Source organism: Balaenoptera musculus, chromosome 8, assembly GCF_009873245.2.
Source record: "Balaenoptera musculus isolate JJ_BM4_2016_0621 chromosome 8, mBalMus1.pri.v3, whole genome shotgun sequence".
NCBI classification, from domain to species: Eukaryota; Metazoa; Chordata; class Mammalia; order Artiodactyla; family Balaenopteridae; genus Balaenoptera; species Balaenoptera musculus.
Genome location: NC_045792.1, coordinates 26,471,462 through 26,486,633, shown reverse-complemented (window position 1 = coordinate 26,486,633; position 15,172 = coordinate 26,471,462). Strand labels below are relative to the sequence as shown.

The 15,172-nt window shown below is 34.2% G+C and overlaps 1 protein-coding gene across 2 annotated transcripts in view; it reads right to left on the bottom strand.

Moving 5' to 3' along the window:
- Window positions 1-439: 439 nt before the first annotated feature.
- The window catches only part of KBTBD3 (kelch repeat and BTB domain containing 3), a 53,647-nt gene continuing 38,914 nt past the window's right edge, over window positions 440-15,172 (bottom strand). The window contains exons 2-4 of one of the 2 annotated variants that reach the window (XM_036860641.1): window positions 14,623-14,767; window positions 12,031-12,274; window positions 440-8,098 (exon numbers count right to left, since the gene is read on the bottom strand). In XM_036860641.1, the coding sequence (XP_036716536.1) occupies window positions 6,496-8,098; window positions 12,031-12,251 (1,824 nt within the window). In that variant the 5' untranslated portion in view covers window positions 12,252-12,274; window positions 14,623-14,767 and the 3' untranslated portion in view covers window positions 440-6,495. The remainder of the gene's footprint in view (window positions 8,099-12,030; window positions 12,275-14,622; window positions 14,768-15,172) is intronic. The other variant, XM_036860642.1, reaches the window with a different exon arrangement.

Genomic DNA, 15,172 nt, shown 5'->3' with positions numbered 1-15,172 from the left:
CTCGCTGATTCTTGTGAGGCTGATGTCCAGTGAAGCAGGGTTGGACAGTGCCTGGCCCTGTACCTTCAGCTAGCTTCTACTGCTTTCATTTGTGGCTCATGGACATTTAGTCTGTTCTTTGTTAGTTCAGTCAGAACCTCGAGGTCTCTCCCCACCTATGACTCATTTGAGATCTATCTGTATTCTATTCGTTCAGACCAGGATGTCCACCTTGAAGTCTATGTTGCTGGATATGTCATCATAGCTACAGAGCCCCTTCTGACAGTAACCCCCCACCACCACTACTCTCTCAGGAATTCTGAGACTCATTAGAGCTACTCAGAGCATCCAGGGAAGGGGGTGGCAAGAAAATGAGAGCTTTAGCATCCACTTTTTTCTACCTTTTTTATTTCTAATAACAATAAATACAAACAGAATATATACATATTCTTTTCTGAGATACACTTTAATACATTAATAATTATTTTATATAATTGAAATGTTTTACTACATGTTAATATGGTTAACATGGACCTGCAAAAAGGCTGATTTTATGTCTCATAGCATATGGCAAAAGCCCATATTCTACTAATAGGAAATGAAGTAAATCACTTATGTATGCAACGTAAGTAGCTTTGAACAGTCTCCCCAAGTGGGAAAAAAGTCACTAGAGCTATTATGCTCTTGTAGGAGAAATGGGTGTTGCATGTTTACTAATGAAACTTTCAGTCATTGTCTTATCTATTATTGCATTTGAAAGGAAACACAGAATTAAATATTATAATTAAAATTCAAAGAGAACAAATCATCTCAAGCACTAAAAAATTAAGGAAATAAATTATTTTAAAGTATAATTTCACTTTCAAGAACCAAATATACATATACTATACAACTATACAACCAACTATACATGTTCTCCAAACGAGGGCAATGTACTGTGTAATGCAATTTCATTCTCAAAGAATACTTCATTAGTAACTTTTCCATATACTAACAAAAATTAATATACAACATATACTAACAAAAAGTTGTATAAATTACCTAGCTCAGACTTTGAACATGAGAAAGATATCAAATATTATACAAAAAGAATTAACACATACATTAGTAGATAACTAAAGTACAATGTGAAGAATTCTTAAATGTAAAATCCTAATGTAAATTAATTTCTTTTGTACATGAAAATAAATTGCAAAATGTACATCTATATCTAACCCATTCAATAACAATATAACTATAATAAATTTTGCTTCTTATATTGGCTTAATAGAATGTTAGTTTATTAAATGCCTTATTATATGCAAGCACTGTGCTCATTGCTAGGTCCAGAAATGATAAATATATGTCCCTATTCCTAAGAGTTTCCAATTAAATAAGGAAGTCAGACATGTAAAGAAATATTTACACCACAATGTGATACTCAGAGAATGTACTCTGAGTTATTCCAGCAACCTTGTTACCCTTGGAACCAATAGCATAATTTGTTGAGCTAGTTAGATATGACTGAGAATGTTGTCAAAGTTAATGAGATGAATAAAGCTACCTGACCTATAGAGTTATTTAATAATGGCATTGTTTTATGGAATTATCATGCTCTATCCAACTGAACAATCAGCACAGATGAATCTCCAAACTTAGATTGTTACCATAAGGCTGGTTTTTATTCATTTGTGAGCAAATTGTCCCTTCATTAACTACCAAGGATGTGACTGCTTTGGTTTCTATTTTTGTATACTTTTTAGGGTCTCTTTTAGAAGCGTTTTTAAAATTCTGAAAACCATATCGAATGACAAATGATCAAAAGACACTAAAATTTGATTTTAGAATTCCTCTCTCAGAAAATATGTTTGTGATTATGTTGATAGGGGGTAGAAGGAGAGAGATACAGCAAGGTTCTAGCCGATACTGGATTTATAAAAGCTAGAGAACTGGTTAAGGGAATGAGATGATTGCATTTTCAAGAGATTCTGCAACGCTGGTTATGCTCAACACACCAAAAAAGCAATAGAGCTAGGATAGATTCTCTGAGGCAACTCTACAAGGAGAAGGCATGTAATCCTGGCCATTGTGGCAAGTTTTAAAGTGTTAAGCATTTGAACAAGAAGGAAAGTGAGGACTTGATTTTAGAGGAATGGAAGACATGCTGTTTCCAATACTTGGAGAAAGTTTTGGATTGAAAGGGAAAGTTATTACAGGGAGGCAGAGTTGCTTTCAATGTTAGGAAGAACTTTCTAATAGAACTGTTCAAAAATGGAGGTAGTGAGCTCTTACCCTGAAAGAACTGAATTAGATTTTGAAAAAAAAATCATCTGTCAAGGGTATTTTAGAATTTAGAGGGGCTTTCTATACAAGGTTGGAAACTGTATTAGATTCTGAGGTTATTTTCAAGTTTGAAGATGAATCTATGATTTAGAAAAGTTATCTTTTGATTAGTGTGTAATATGCTGTGATTAAATTCCCTATTTATAGATTAAATTTGATTAAGCATCATAGTGTCATCAAATATAATTTATAAACATATATAGATTTTTAAGATATAAAGATATTCTTTCAATCACATAATCTTTAATTAGAATCATTACATTTAGCTATATAGCTACATTTGCAGTGAAATAACAATTCAGGAGAAATTTAGGTACTGGTCTTTCAGCTTCTAGTCACTATAAAACAAATGTGCACTTATGGTAGACAGAAGGAAAAATCCCTATTAGCAGCTCACTATAAATGTCAGCACCCTTTACAGACTTCTTCCTGAGTGATTAAAAAAAAAAAAAAGAACAAGTTTCCTTCAACAAGAATGCTCCTAAAATGATGTAATTTTAAGATTCATGTCTTATTGAAATCTTGAGTATGCAGAATCATTGAAATCAAGTTACTCAGAATGCCTAAACGCTAAATAAACTGAAGGAGGAAGAAATTAGTCAAGAGTCAGAAAACTATTAAGATCAAAATGTGTAAATAGAATGTAGAAATCTTTGGTTGTGTACTCCTGTGTAGGAATTTATTTGGGCTAATCATCTATCTGTCATATGCCACAGTCTTTGATAACTAGTCTTATTCTAAATATGGCTTTATAAAGTGGAGTAAAATTGTTTCTTATGTTGAACAGAAATCTCCTTCCTTATAAATTTCAGCCTTTGTCTTTAGGTTGCTCTCAAGAGCTGCCCATTGGAAGACATTTTTGAGTCTTACACATTCAATTCTAGACATACGAGTTTCCAAACATTGGATCCAATTAAACTGAGAATGATGATCTAAAAGTAACACCATGTATTCAACAATATGTTTAATCATTACATTTATTGCTTCCAAATCTCAAAAGGTAAACAGATGTCTCCCTCTATACTGGACTCTGATTTTCAAATCATATGCCTTGAGCTAGGTACCCTGTACGTGTATTCAATTGCTCTTCTTGGTATCTGGGAAAAATAGAATCATGTTGCAGGATGTGGTTGCTCTCAAATAATATTCTAGCTTTCAAGGGTAACATATACTGAATACTGCTGTGATAAAGACCTCTTTCCCTCCCCAACCAGAGTTGAGTGTTATGGGAATGCAGTTAATTTTGATTAGGCAAATATTCTTCATACTGCTTAGTCTCACAGGCAATAGATGAACAAAAGGTGCTCCACATTGTAAATCAAGTTTGAAGATCACTCTAAAAATTTTCATTAACTTTGATCTCATATAAATGTTGAATTTAATCTTTTTTATATTTAATAGTGACACATACCTACTTTCAATTTTAGAAGACATTACAATATTGGAAATTTTCTGCATGCATAAGCCAAATGTAGTGGACACGGACAAATGATAAAGGATTTAGAAATGTTAATTAGAATTTTTCCACAAGAATGAAAGCAATCTGGATAATGAGCATAATTATTTTGTATCTTACACTGCAGCATTGGCTGAAGGATGATAATGAAAGGAAAGCAGACTTTAAAGAAAAAAAAAAAAAGACTAAGAGAAGAAGTCATAGATAAAAGGATATTATTTCCTAACCTTACAGACAGGAAAGACGGCTCCTTCTGGGTACTGAGAATAGACTTGAGAGATCACTGAGATTTGCATGTCAGAAATCCAGAATGGAGGGTAAGGCCAGAATAACATATATGGTTCTTAGTGAAGCCACAGTGATTGGCAAGATCGGAAAGATATCAATAATCACAGTTCAGTCACTGACCATGTGTGTATGTGATTCCGTTCCTTGAGGATTTTGAACACCCAGAACCATTTTTCAACAACCATTTGATAGATCAAATGAAACTGTTACCTTTACCAGATGATGCAAAATTAGAGAGAACAAGATCAATTATTAACAGAGCCAAGCCCAGCACAGATTGCTATGGTGCCAAGGAAAAAGAACAGTAAGTAAAGGAAGAGTTTGGGGTTTTATGACTAGACAGACTACTTTTCTTGCAGTTGTAACTGATGAAGAGCACTCAGGTACAGATGTAAAGGGATGGCAATAAGTGAAAATGATTAACAAGTAACCCGCAGCAATTGTAGAAACTAAAGCAGAAAGCCTTGTGCATTAGAAAGTGTATTAAATCAAATGCACAGGGAGCCACCTAGGCCTTGATAACAAGGATATTTCTAGTAACATCAGAAATCAATGGCCAATGAGAAGAATGGTAGAAATCAAGATAAAATAATGAAACAAGATCAGGAAGGCATTCTATTTTGCTTTAGTTCTTCCTTTCTGGAAATATTTGTTTATATATGCTTAAGTTAACAATTTAGTCCCCACTGTGTTATGGTCTTTCTCAAATAACTTGTTTCCAGAATGCCACGTAACACATAAAAGAAAGCCTCCATTGAATTTTCTTTTTTTCTTACACACACAGTACACACACAGAGGAAAGGGCAGAGCCAACTAAGGTAGGAAGCCACCAATTCTACAGAATACTTTTTATGCAACTGTCATCTGATTACAGACAATCCCTGATTTTGGAATTGCACGATAATTCAGTCTAATATTCTGTTCTATTTTTAAAAATATATTTGAAACTTATGATTGCAAAAATGTATATGGTAAAATAAAAGGACCTTCATTTAAGTATATTTCCACTTCTAAAGAATATGTACATTTACAACAGATTAACATTTACTACAGTGTGTGGGAAACTACATTTGATTCCACAGAAATACAATCTGCACATTACCTGAGATATAAGTCAGGGATCTTAAAACCTAAAATACCTATATCTGTGAAACTGATAAAGAAACATATCTTCTTACAAGGCAGAATCATCTTAGCTGAAAACAAGGATGATTAACACTCTTTCATTGTTTGGGTTAAAGATGATTAAACATCTAACAAGATGCAAGTTTCAAATACTACTATCAATACCAAAAGGCTAGTCATATTTTTAAATTAAAAAATAATTCACTGTGAATAATTTACTGAAGTAGTAAACATACACAGCACTTTACAGCTGGTATGTATCATCACAGAAAACTGATATGGTACTCATTTAAACGCTGAAATTTCTTATTATAACTCAAATTTGGATATGTAAAAGTTTAAGAAATGCCAACAAGAGTGGTCCACTAATCTAGAGGTCAGATTTTCTACATCCTCACTTACATTGGAAACTGGCAATGATACAGAAAAAGTATTTTAGGACTACGATCCCAGAAACCAAGAACTTCACTAAATGGGTTACATGTCAAGATAAACTCAGGTCAGGTATAACTTAGAACTGATTAATTAAATCAAAAATGTTAATTTACTGAGCTTGAGCCAGAAAATAAAGTATAATAACTGCTAAAAACTGAAACCAACTAACACTGAAAACTAATGGAATCAGCAAATTTTCAGACATTTCAGGAACTGCCAATGGCATTATGGCATTACAGCACAGTACATTATGCTCTTAACGAAGAGTCGAATCATGAAAAGAGTTAAACCATGTTTCGTGTACAGTTTAGAAGGCTGGGGAAATACACTGCATTTCAGAAAATGTTCTGACTAAAAAATGGTGAAAGAAAAGAAAGGGCTTAAAAGCAGCTAACCAGTGATCAGAATAAACAGGAATTCGACAACTCTTATACCTGTAGTAACAAGATAGGATTCTCACCTCTAATTTATTTTTCACTTCATATAATACAGAGTGTAAATAAATCATTTTTACCTAGAGAGATTTCTCCCGTCTTAACTGTATAATTCTGTGAAGTTTGATTTGTTTTTAACTAGTGTTTCATGGATAAAGTACTTTAAAAATCATAACATCAAAGCCTGAGTTTTATTTACATATGAAAATAGTAATATTCTAGACTCTCCAAGATTAAATTAAATACAATATAATTTTTGGTAAAATTTATTTTGCATTTTAAGTTTCTGGGAACTGCTAATTCATATATGGTATACATTCATAGTAATTATCTCATAGAAGGTGCATTTTATGTTATTAAGCTGTAAAGACCGTCTTAACAATAATTAAGGTTAATAAATTTACTGCAGGTTTCTAGAACTGCAATAGTTTTAGAATGTCTAATCACACACTATTTTTAGAAATGATTAGAAAACCATGGGTCCCTGTATTTATTAAACTGAATCACCTGGCAGTAAAATTCAGTTAAGGCTCTTGGCATTGGTGAAACTTCTTCCCACTCAGACCTGCTGCTGTGGTAGACCTGCACTTCATCTGTGATTTCATCTGGTGCATAATCACCACCTAATATATAAATTTTATCTTCAATTCCAACTGCACCTGCGTTGAAGCCTGCACATTCAAAAGACCCTTCACCCTTCCAAACACAAGTATCTGGACAAAAACTATAAACCTTATAAGTGGAAAGGTCACATATATACAGTGTGCAGTTTACTGGGACAGCTTTAATTAGTGTTGCATGAAAAAACTGCCCAAACTCTGCTACTAGTTCAGACCACTGATCAGTTGTAGCATTGTATTTAAAAAAGCAATCAAGTGATGGGTTAAAAGCATCTGTAATCTCTACCTCAGATCCAAGAACATAAATTACATTTTGGCATGCACTTGCTTCAGGATAGTATATGCCCCTGGGTAATGGGCTAACAGATATCCATTCTTTGGAAAGAGGGTTGTAAGATTCAACATCTAAGAGACTTCTAATGTCCTGGGATCCTCTAGTCTTTCCACCTATGACAAATAATCTGTTGAGAGCCATAACTGATGTATGCATGGTTCTTGGTGTTTTCATAGTTGATACCAGGAAAAAATCATTTTTGACCGGACAGTAGCACCAGGTTTGATCAGTGGCATCATGATATGACTCTGCAATATGAAGCCGAACTGTTCTACAACATGGCCCTTTGCAACCGCCTGTCAAGAATATTTTCTCCCCATAACTAGACAGACTAGATCCTGGCAAATCAATCAGGTGTGATTGTGGCAGTATCTTCCATGAATCACTTTTAATATTATAGCAAAATGTATATTGATCTTCTCCATTTTCCTCAGTTTTGTGAACAAATATGTATTTTTCAGTTGTGGATGGTCGAGCATCAGGGAAAAGTCCACCAGAACCTTGCACACACTTAATTGCATCTATGATTATGTCAAAACAGTTTGTGCTTTTGAGTAAACACTCTTCATTGAGTAGACAACCTTGAAGTGTCTCCTCAGATAACTGATATAATCTTACTTTTTTAATCAAATAAGGCAGATGCTTTTGCCTTGATTCTAAGTTATGTTTAGTCCAACTAAGGACAACTTTCAGTACAGTTTCTTCTTCAGGAACATTTAATTCATCTGATTCCAGACATTTTTGCAGTACTCCAAAATTCATCTCTAAGAAATCACTGGATTTAAATAATAAAGAAAAGTGATGCTGTACAAAGTATAAAGCATGATCAAACAAACGGGCAGAGCCATAGCTATCTGATATAGATAATAACTGTAAACAATTGACAAGATTAATACTTTTTATTAAAAAGTCACTGCAAGCTTTGGATAGGAAGGAAACTTGAAGAAATGATGACAACTGGAAGAACATTTCCACATTATCATCTGTTATCTTTGTTTTTCCAGTATAGGCATAATCAAGAAATGCTTTTACTGCTTTGGAGGACAAATTAGTAATGGTAACACTTCCACCATCTCTTTCTTTCATGTTTACTTCAAACATAGCCCTGCAAAAATGAAGAACACAGGAGAACAAATAAACAGGAATATTTTATTCCACTATAATTTTCAATATTACCTTAAAGAGGTTTCCTTTACTCTTAGGTTGATGTAAAATACATTTACAAAATATATTTTTAAAGCATCCTAATAAATTAATTTAATATCTATAATAGAGACCATATTATTTATCTGTAAAATATACATATTACATAACTCCCATATTGCAGAATATATACATTATAGCTGACCCACAGCAATGGATCCAAAGGCTACAAAAAGATTCAAATTTTGCATCTGATTTGATGTTCTTATATATTATTCATAAAATTAGGGTAAAATCTCTCTAATGGCTGAATTTATTTACTTATGGGTTAATTTAGTATCAACTCTGCAGGTGATAACTAAAATTACTTAAAATATATAAAAGCTTCTGGGTTTAGGATTTAAAAGTCTTTTTCAAAATAATTTTCAATTTGGCAGCAGTGAAATATGTAAAAGATGGAATACAGTGAGATATCAGATGTTTCCAATGACTCTGTCTGTGTGGGGAAATCCACCAAATAAGATAAACTTGAATACATGTCTAAAAACACATTTCATACAGCACTTTAGGAAAAAGGGAATATGACTTTATAAAACTAAACAACAGTGTACCACACCAAACTAAAAAGGCTAAAAATAAGCTTTTTGTAGAAATAGCCACTGAGAGATGGAGATGGGTCTCCAGATTTGAATAATTAGACCAGCTTGAAAGTTCTTCATAATAAGTTCTAATTTATCCCCATCTGGTAAAGCTGATAGACTCTAAGGAAATAGGAAATTTTTTGGCTCAGTTTAAGCAAAAATATAAATTATTTGGAAATATTTAGGCAGGAGACTAAGATATATTTTACATTTGGCTTTGGTAAGAGCAATATTGCTGTCAATCCTTATATTAACTTCATATCCAGAGTTATTCATTTTTACACTTTAAACAAACCCATTATGATGGTTTTCAGTAGAACTGCAAATAAAGATAAAGATTAAAGAGGAAAGAGCTACAACAAAGAACTAAAGACTGCCAGCTGAACATTCATTAAGACTAAAGATCATCTGATTTTGGTCCTGGTTTAATACTGGTTTGTATTTGTTCCAGTATTGTCCAGAACACCTTTGTGAGCAGTGCCCAGGTGCCCAAGTACTCTGGGGGAAAACCAAACTTCATTATTAAAGTCTACTATAGAGAGTAACTAAAGCTACTACAGCACAAGTGTCCAACTGAAAAATATGAGGAGCATTCCAAATACAGAATACCCCTTAGGAAAAGGATGCTAACGCCCCTTTCTACTAGGGGTATTCAATACTTCTTAACACAATAACGAATAAATAGTTACAAAAATTTATACATGTTACACATTATGCAGGATATTTCAATAATGTATATAAACTTAGAAACATTAACCTGTGGTGATAATTAGATTATTAAGATATCTATAGTCAGTTTAGGGTAATAATAAGAGCCTGGCCTCTAGAACAGGGCTGCCTGGGTGGGTATCTAGCCTATACCACTTATTAACTGTGTGACCTTGGGGAGGTTAACAACTTGATTGTGCTTCAAATTCTTCATCTGAAAATGGGGATACTAGTAGTACCTACTTCACTGAGTTGTGAGAGGAATAACTAAGTTAATTGATGCAAACTATTATTAATATCATTTTAAGAAAAAAAGTTTTCTAAAATCGTATGTATTTCTAATTTACCACCAGCTTCCACATTTTCTTTGAGAAGACACATGTAATATATTTCTATACTTCATCCTACTCACCTTTAAAGTATCCAGTTAACTTCTATCTCAAATTTACCATGTTATCATAAAGTGGTTACACAATATGTGTGATTCCTTTTGAATCTTGTCTCCAGTGACTTTATATTCAATCAGTTTTCATTTTCCAAAAATATTATAAAGGGCATTTACCATGCACTATGTAATTTTCTATTTTAATTTTATATACCCCAATATTCCTGTGAGTTTATATCCCAATACTCCAGTGAGTTTGATCATAACACAAAATGATGAATTAGTGGCCTTATCATACAACAGTGTAAATAACGTAGACTGTCAATTTACATTTGTACATATTTTTATGTGAACTATATACTGATTTAGTAAAATACTATATATAATAAAGGATCTAGGTCATTATAAAACTGTCATTTGTTTTACTTCAAAACAGATGCGAATTTTGAAAAACATGTTGTTTTAACAATAATTTTTAAAAATTGAAAGTAGATCCCTAAGAAGCTAGGAGTAGGCTGAACAAAAGTACTATGGACAAATATTATGTGCAAATACATTTAATAAATAACTTCAACATAAAGAGTAGAGGACTGCCAGTTCAAATGCTTACATGAACTTCTTATTTTGTTAACATGAAAACTTTATGGGGAAATAAGACTGTGTGTTCATACCAAATTATTTCCATTTTTTGGCTAGGTTTGGAAATAATAATAATTGCAGCTAACATTAATTGAATGTAGTGGGCACTGACCTAATCATTAATATACATTATTTCATTCAACACTCATAATGACTCTATGAGTTAGGTCCTATTTTTATTATCTTAATTTTTTACAAATAAGGAAACTGAAGCCTGAAGAGGTTGTGTAACTTACCTAAGGTCACAAGCCTAGTTAAGTGGTGGAGCTGGGATTTAGATTTAGGGCATGTGCATTAAGAGGCCAAGTACTTAACCATTATACTGTACAGCTTCCTCTGATGAAGAGGTGATATGAAAGATAAGGGAGCAAGAAAGTTACTTGGAAGAAAAAGTGGATTAGAAGAGAGGTGGGAAAAAACTGGCGGAACCTGAGAGTGGGAGAGCATAAGAACAGTTAGGGCCCCAGTAGAGTCTGAAGAAGAATAATTTAGGATACATGAGAGAAGAAATGAAAAGAATACATGAAGACATATAGTCTAGTTAGGCAAAAGGCTAGTAAAAGTTGTAGCCCCCCTTGTCCCCAGTAAACTGTGATGCAGCACTGAGCCACTGCTCCCAAATTCAAAGCAGGAAACCCTACAGAAACAGGTGTTTTGTTAGAGATTTAAACCCTGCTTACTTAGAATAAAAATTGTTTCTAAAACTGAACATAATGCAAAATACTGCAATTAGGATTTGAGTTTATTGCAGTATGACTAGGAGGGCTGAAGGTCAGGATGTCAGCAAGAGAGGTTTGTCTGTCTAATGAATAGGCCTCACAGGTATTACCTTGATACAGTTACCACAGTACTAAGGTCATGACCCTTAACCACTGTTAAGAATCAGAAACCCACTGTCATCACAGTGGATTCTTACAGTGTCATGACTAGGACATTCCTCGTAGGACGATCTACATGGGGAACCAAATTATATTCAGAATTAGAATCAGAACAAGCTGGGTGCTCTCCAGAAATGGCTCTGGAAGTACTTTTCCCTACTGTAGGACTATCTTGGCTAAAGAGAAGAGAAATTCTCTGCATTAGAGTATCTCTCTCCTGGACAATCCATGGGATATAATACATGACTGAAATGTATTTTCTTCTCAGTCTCCTCATTTTCTTTGAACTTGGCTTCCATTTTTGCTCAATCTGTCCTTTCCTCTTTTCCTAAATTATACAGTGCAGGGATCCCCCAAACAAAACTGATCCCAGATCAAAACAATTTTTTTCCAGAAAAATTCAAGGGACTATTGTTCCATAGAACTTCCCAATCCTAGCCTGGGAGGACCTGAGCTTTAAAAAAGGTACTCTTATATTTTCATATTAAAAAATCATTAGTTAATCTAGGTTCTAATTATCTTTTTTTAAGTATTAAAGATTACTGTTCCATGTTCTGTGGGGGGAAAATTGAGTACAGCCGTAAAAAATAACTTAATTAGTGGCATCATAAAATCTGAGGAATAAATAGACAAGGTAAAGTACCTGAAAAAGTCACTGCATGCTGCTAACACACAACGATGACATGGGATTATTTCATCTTTCATGATTATTTTGAAATCATAAAAGACATTTTGTTCTCGAAAATTCTGTAGTATACTTAAGATTTTCTGTCCATGATCTTCTGACACGAGGAAGTTGTTTTTCTTCTCAGATGGAATTCCATTACATGAACCTTGTTGATTGAAATCATATGAATTATCCATAGCCACTCCACCTGTTCTTCGAACTGGAATGAAAAAAACAAATCACTGATGTAACAGAGTCCTAATGAAATTTTCAGATCCAAAATTTGCCCTCTTAGTGTCAATCACAAAAAAATGTTCACTAAGAACAATCGTAATAGTAAATCGTGTCCTAAACACTTGTTTTCCTGACATTTAGCAATAAATTCTTCTTAAATTTTTATAAATATTGAGCTCACTGGAATAAAAAGTACATTATTAAGGGATAAAGTTCAAGGCTATATAACTGTGTTAAATAGCACAATTTATAAGTTGTATAAATAACTTATATAGGATCTGAGTACATGACTAGTCTTGTTATATGTAAGAGGTATTGCTTATATAGCAGTTATCATTTGAATATTTACCCAACACATCCCTCTCCCTCCCATCCATTTTCTTCTGGCAGCAAAGCAGATGTTTAAATGTTGATATTGAAGCATAGGTATATGTCTTCTGGGATTAGACTTTTAAAAGACAATTGACTGAAAAATATCAGGGTATTAGATTGTATTAACTGGCTATGGCCTTTAGTGAGGAAGTAAAAGGCAAACATTGGTCCAAGTTGGCCTATTTGAAAGCAGGAAAAAATATGAGGTCAGAAATCCAAGATGCTTGAAGGCCAGATAACTGTGACTTTCCCAAACTGCTAATTTAGTTCTAAGCATAAAAGTTTACACCACAAAAAACAAGAAAGTAGGAAACAGAAAGAAAAGAAGATTGGGATCTAGGGGAGTCAGAAAAATAGGAAACCTTGATTCCTTAGCATACTTCTGTTCTGGTTATTTATTGCCTTGCAAATCACCCCAAAACTGAGTGGCTTAAGACAACAGTTTATTATCTCTCATGGTTCTGCAGGTTTAGATGGAACTTCTTGCTTGTGGGTTTTCATATGGTTAGAGTCAGGTGGCAGCTCTGGCTGAAGTCACCTGAAGGCCTGATTGGGTTAGAGGTCCAAAACAGCTTCTTCATTCACATTTCCTTCAAATGCGATGGATGGCTAGAACAGATAGGGCTTTCTCTCCCTCTCTTGATATACTCTCTCCATGTGACTAGCTTTATACTTCCTCATAGCATGGCAGTCTCAGGGTAGTTGGATTTCTTACATGGTGGCTGTGTTCTCTCAGAGGAGGTGTTTCAAGCCCAGGTGGAAGCCAGACACTGGAGAAGTAGTCTGAATGGTCCTACAGCATCAGTCAAAGCTTCATTCTAGGACTGAGACAATCTACTACTGTGTTGTCTAAAACAGTAACTGTGAGCCATGTATACCTATTTATATTTAAATTACTTAAAATTAAATAAAAATTAAAAATTTAGTTTCTTGGTTGGTCTAGCCATATTTTAAGCAGTGAGTAGCCATATGTAATATGATAGTTACTTTTATGTGTCAACTTGCTGGGTGACAGGTTACCCAGACACTTGGCTAAACATTGTTTCTGGGTGTGTCTGTGAGGGTGTTTTTGGATGAGCTTAACATTTGAATCAGTAGACTGAGGAAAGCAGATTGTTTTCCTTAATGTGAGTGGGACTCATTGAATCCACTGAAGGCCTGAATAGAACAAAAGGCCCAGTAAGATAGAATTCTTTCTCTCTGCCACTGTCTTTGAGATGGAATATCAGACTTCCCCTGCCTTTGGACTAAAACTTGGATTGCAACTTTATTATTGGCTTTCCTGGACCAGTTTTCCGACTGCGGATCTTAGGACTGCTTAGCTTCCATAATAACATAAGCCAACTCCACACAGTAAATCAATCTCCCTATCTATCTATCTATCTATCTATCTATCTATCTATCTATCTATCTCTCCTTCCAATTGGCTCTGTTTCTCTGGAGAACCCTAATACATGTGGCTAATGGCTATTATATTGTACACCACAAACATAGAATATTTTCATTATCACAGAAAGTTACTGACTAGCTGATGTACTATATGAAGAATAATGTGCCTGTATAAGAGTGTGTGTGCATGCATGCACAGGGGCCATTAATAGGATGTAATTCACAGTAGTATTGGAAAAATAAGTTACCTGCAGTAATATTGTGAGCAGTGTTCTGAGTAACTGTAAGTAAATAGACATATTAAGAATGAGAGTGGGTGTCGTGGAGGGAAAAAAGGTAATGAGAGGCTTGGGAGCAGTTCTGAAGAAAAGTAAGGCAGAAAACAGTTGTATTAGTCAGAGTTCTTTAGAGAAATAGAACCAATGAACCAATAGGCTATATATTTGGCTATAAGCCTATTTGTTATATATGTAACTACTGGTATATGTGTGATGTGTGTGTGGTGTGTGTGTACATATGTATATGTGTGCATATATAAATATATATGTATATACATATAAATAATTGGCTCACAAAATTATGGAGGTCCCAAGATTTGTGGCTGGCAAGTCGGAGACTCAGAACAACCAACGATGTAGTTTCAGTCTGAATCCAAAGGCCTGAGAACCAGGACAGCTGATGGTATAAGTTCTAGTCTGAAATCTGGCAGGCTGGAGACCTAGGAAGAGATGATTTTTCAGTTCAAGTCCAAAGGCAGGAAATGATAATGTTCCAGCTCCATCAGTCAAGTAGGTGAAGTTTCTTCTTACTCAGCTTTTTTGTTCTCTTCAGGTCTTCAATTGATTGGATAAGATCCACTCACATTAGAGTGGGCAATAATTTACTCAGTCTATCTACTCAAATGTTAATCTCATCCAGAAACAGCCTCACAGACACACCCAGAACAATGTTTGACCAAATGTCTGGGCACCCTGTGGCCTAGTCATCACAACAGTGCAAATCTTACTTAAGAATGTTAATAACATCTGATCTAGGATGAAAAAGAATATTTCAAGTTAGAGTGGGGTACAAAGATAATCATCACAACGTGCAAATCTTTACTTAAGAATGTTGAGGGAATTCC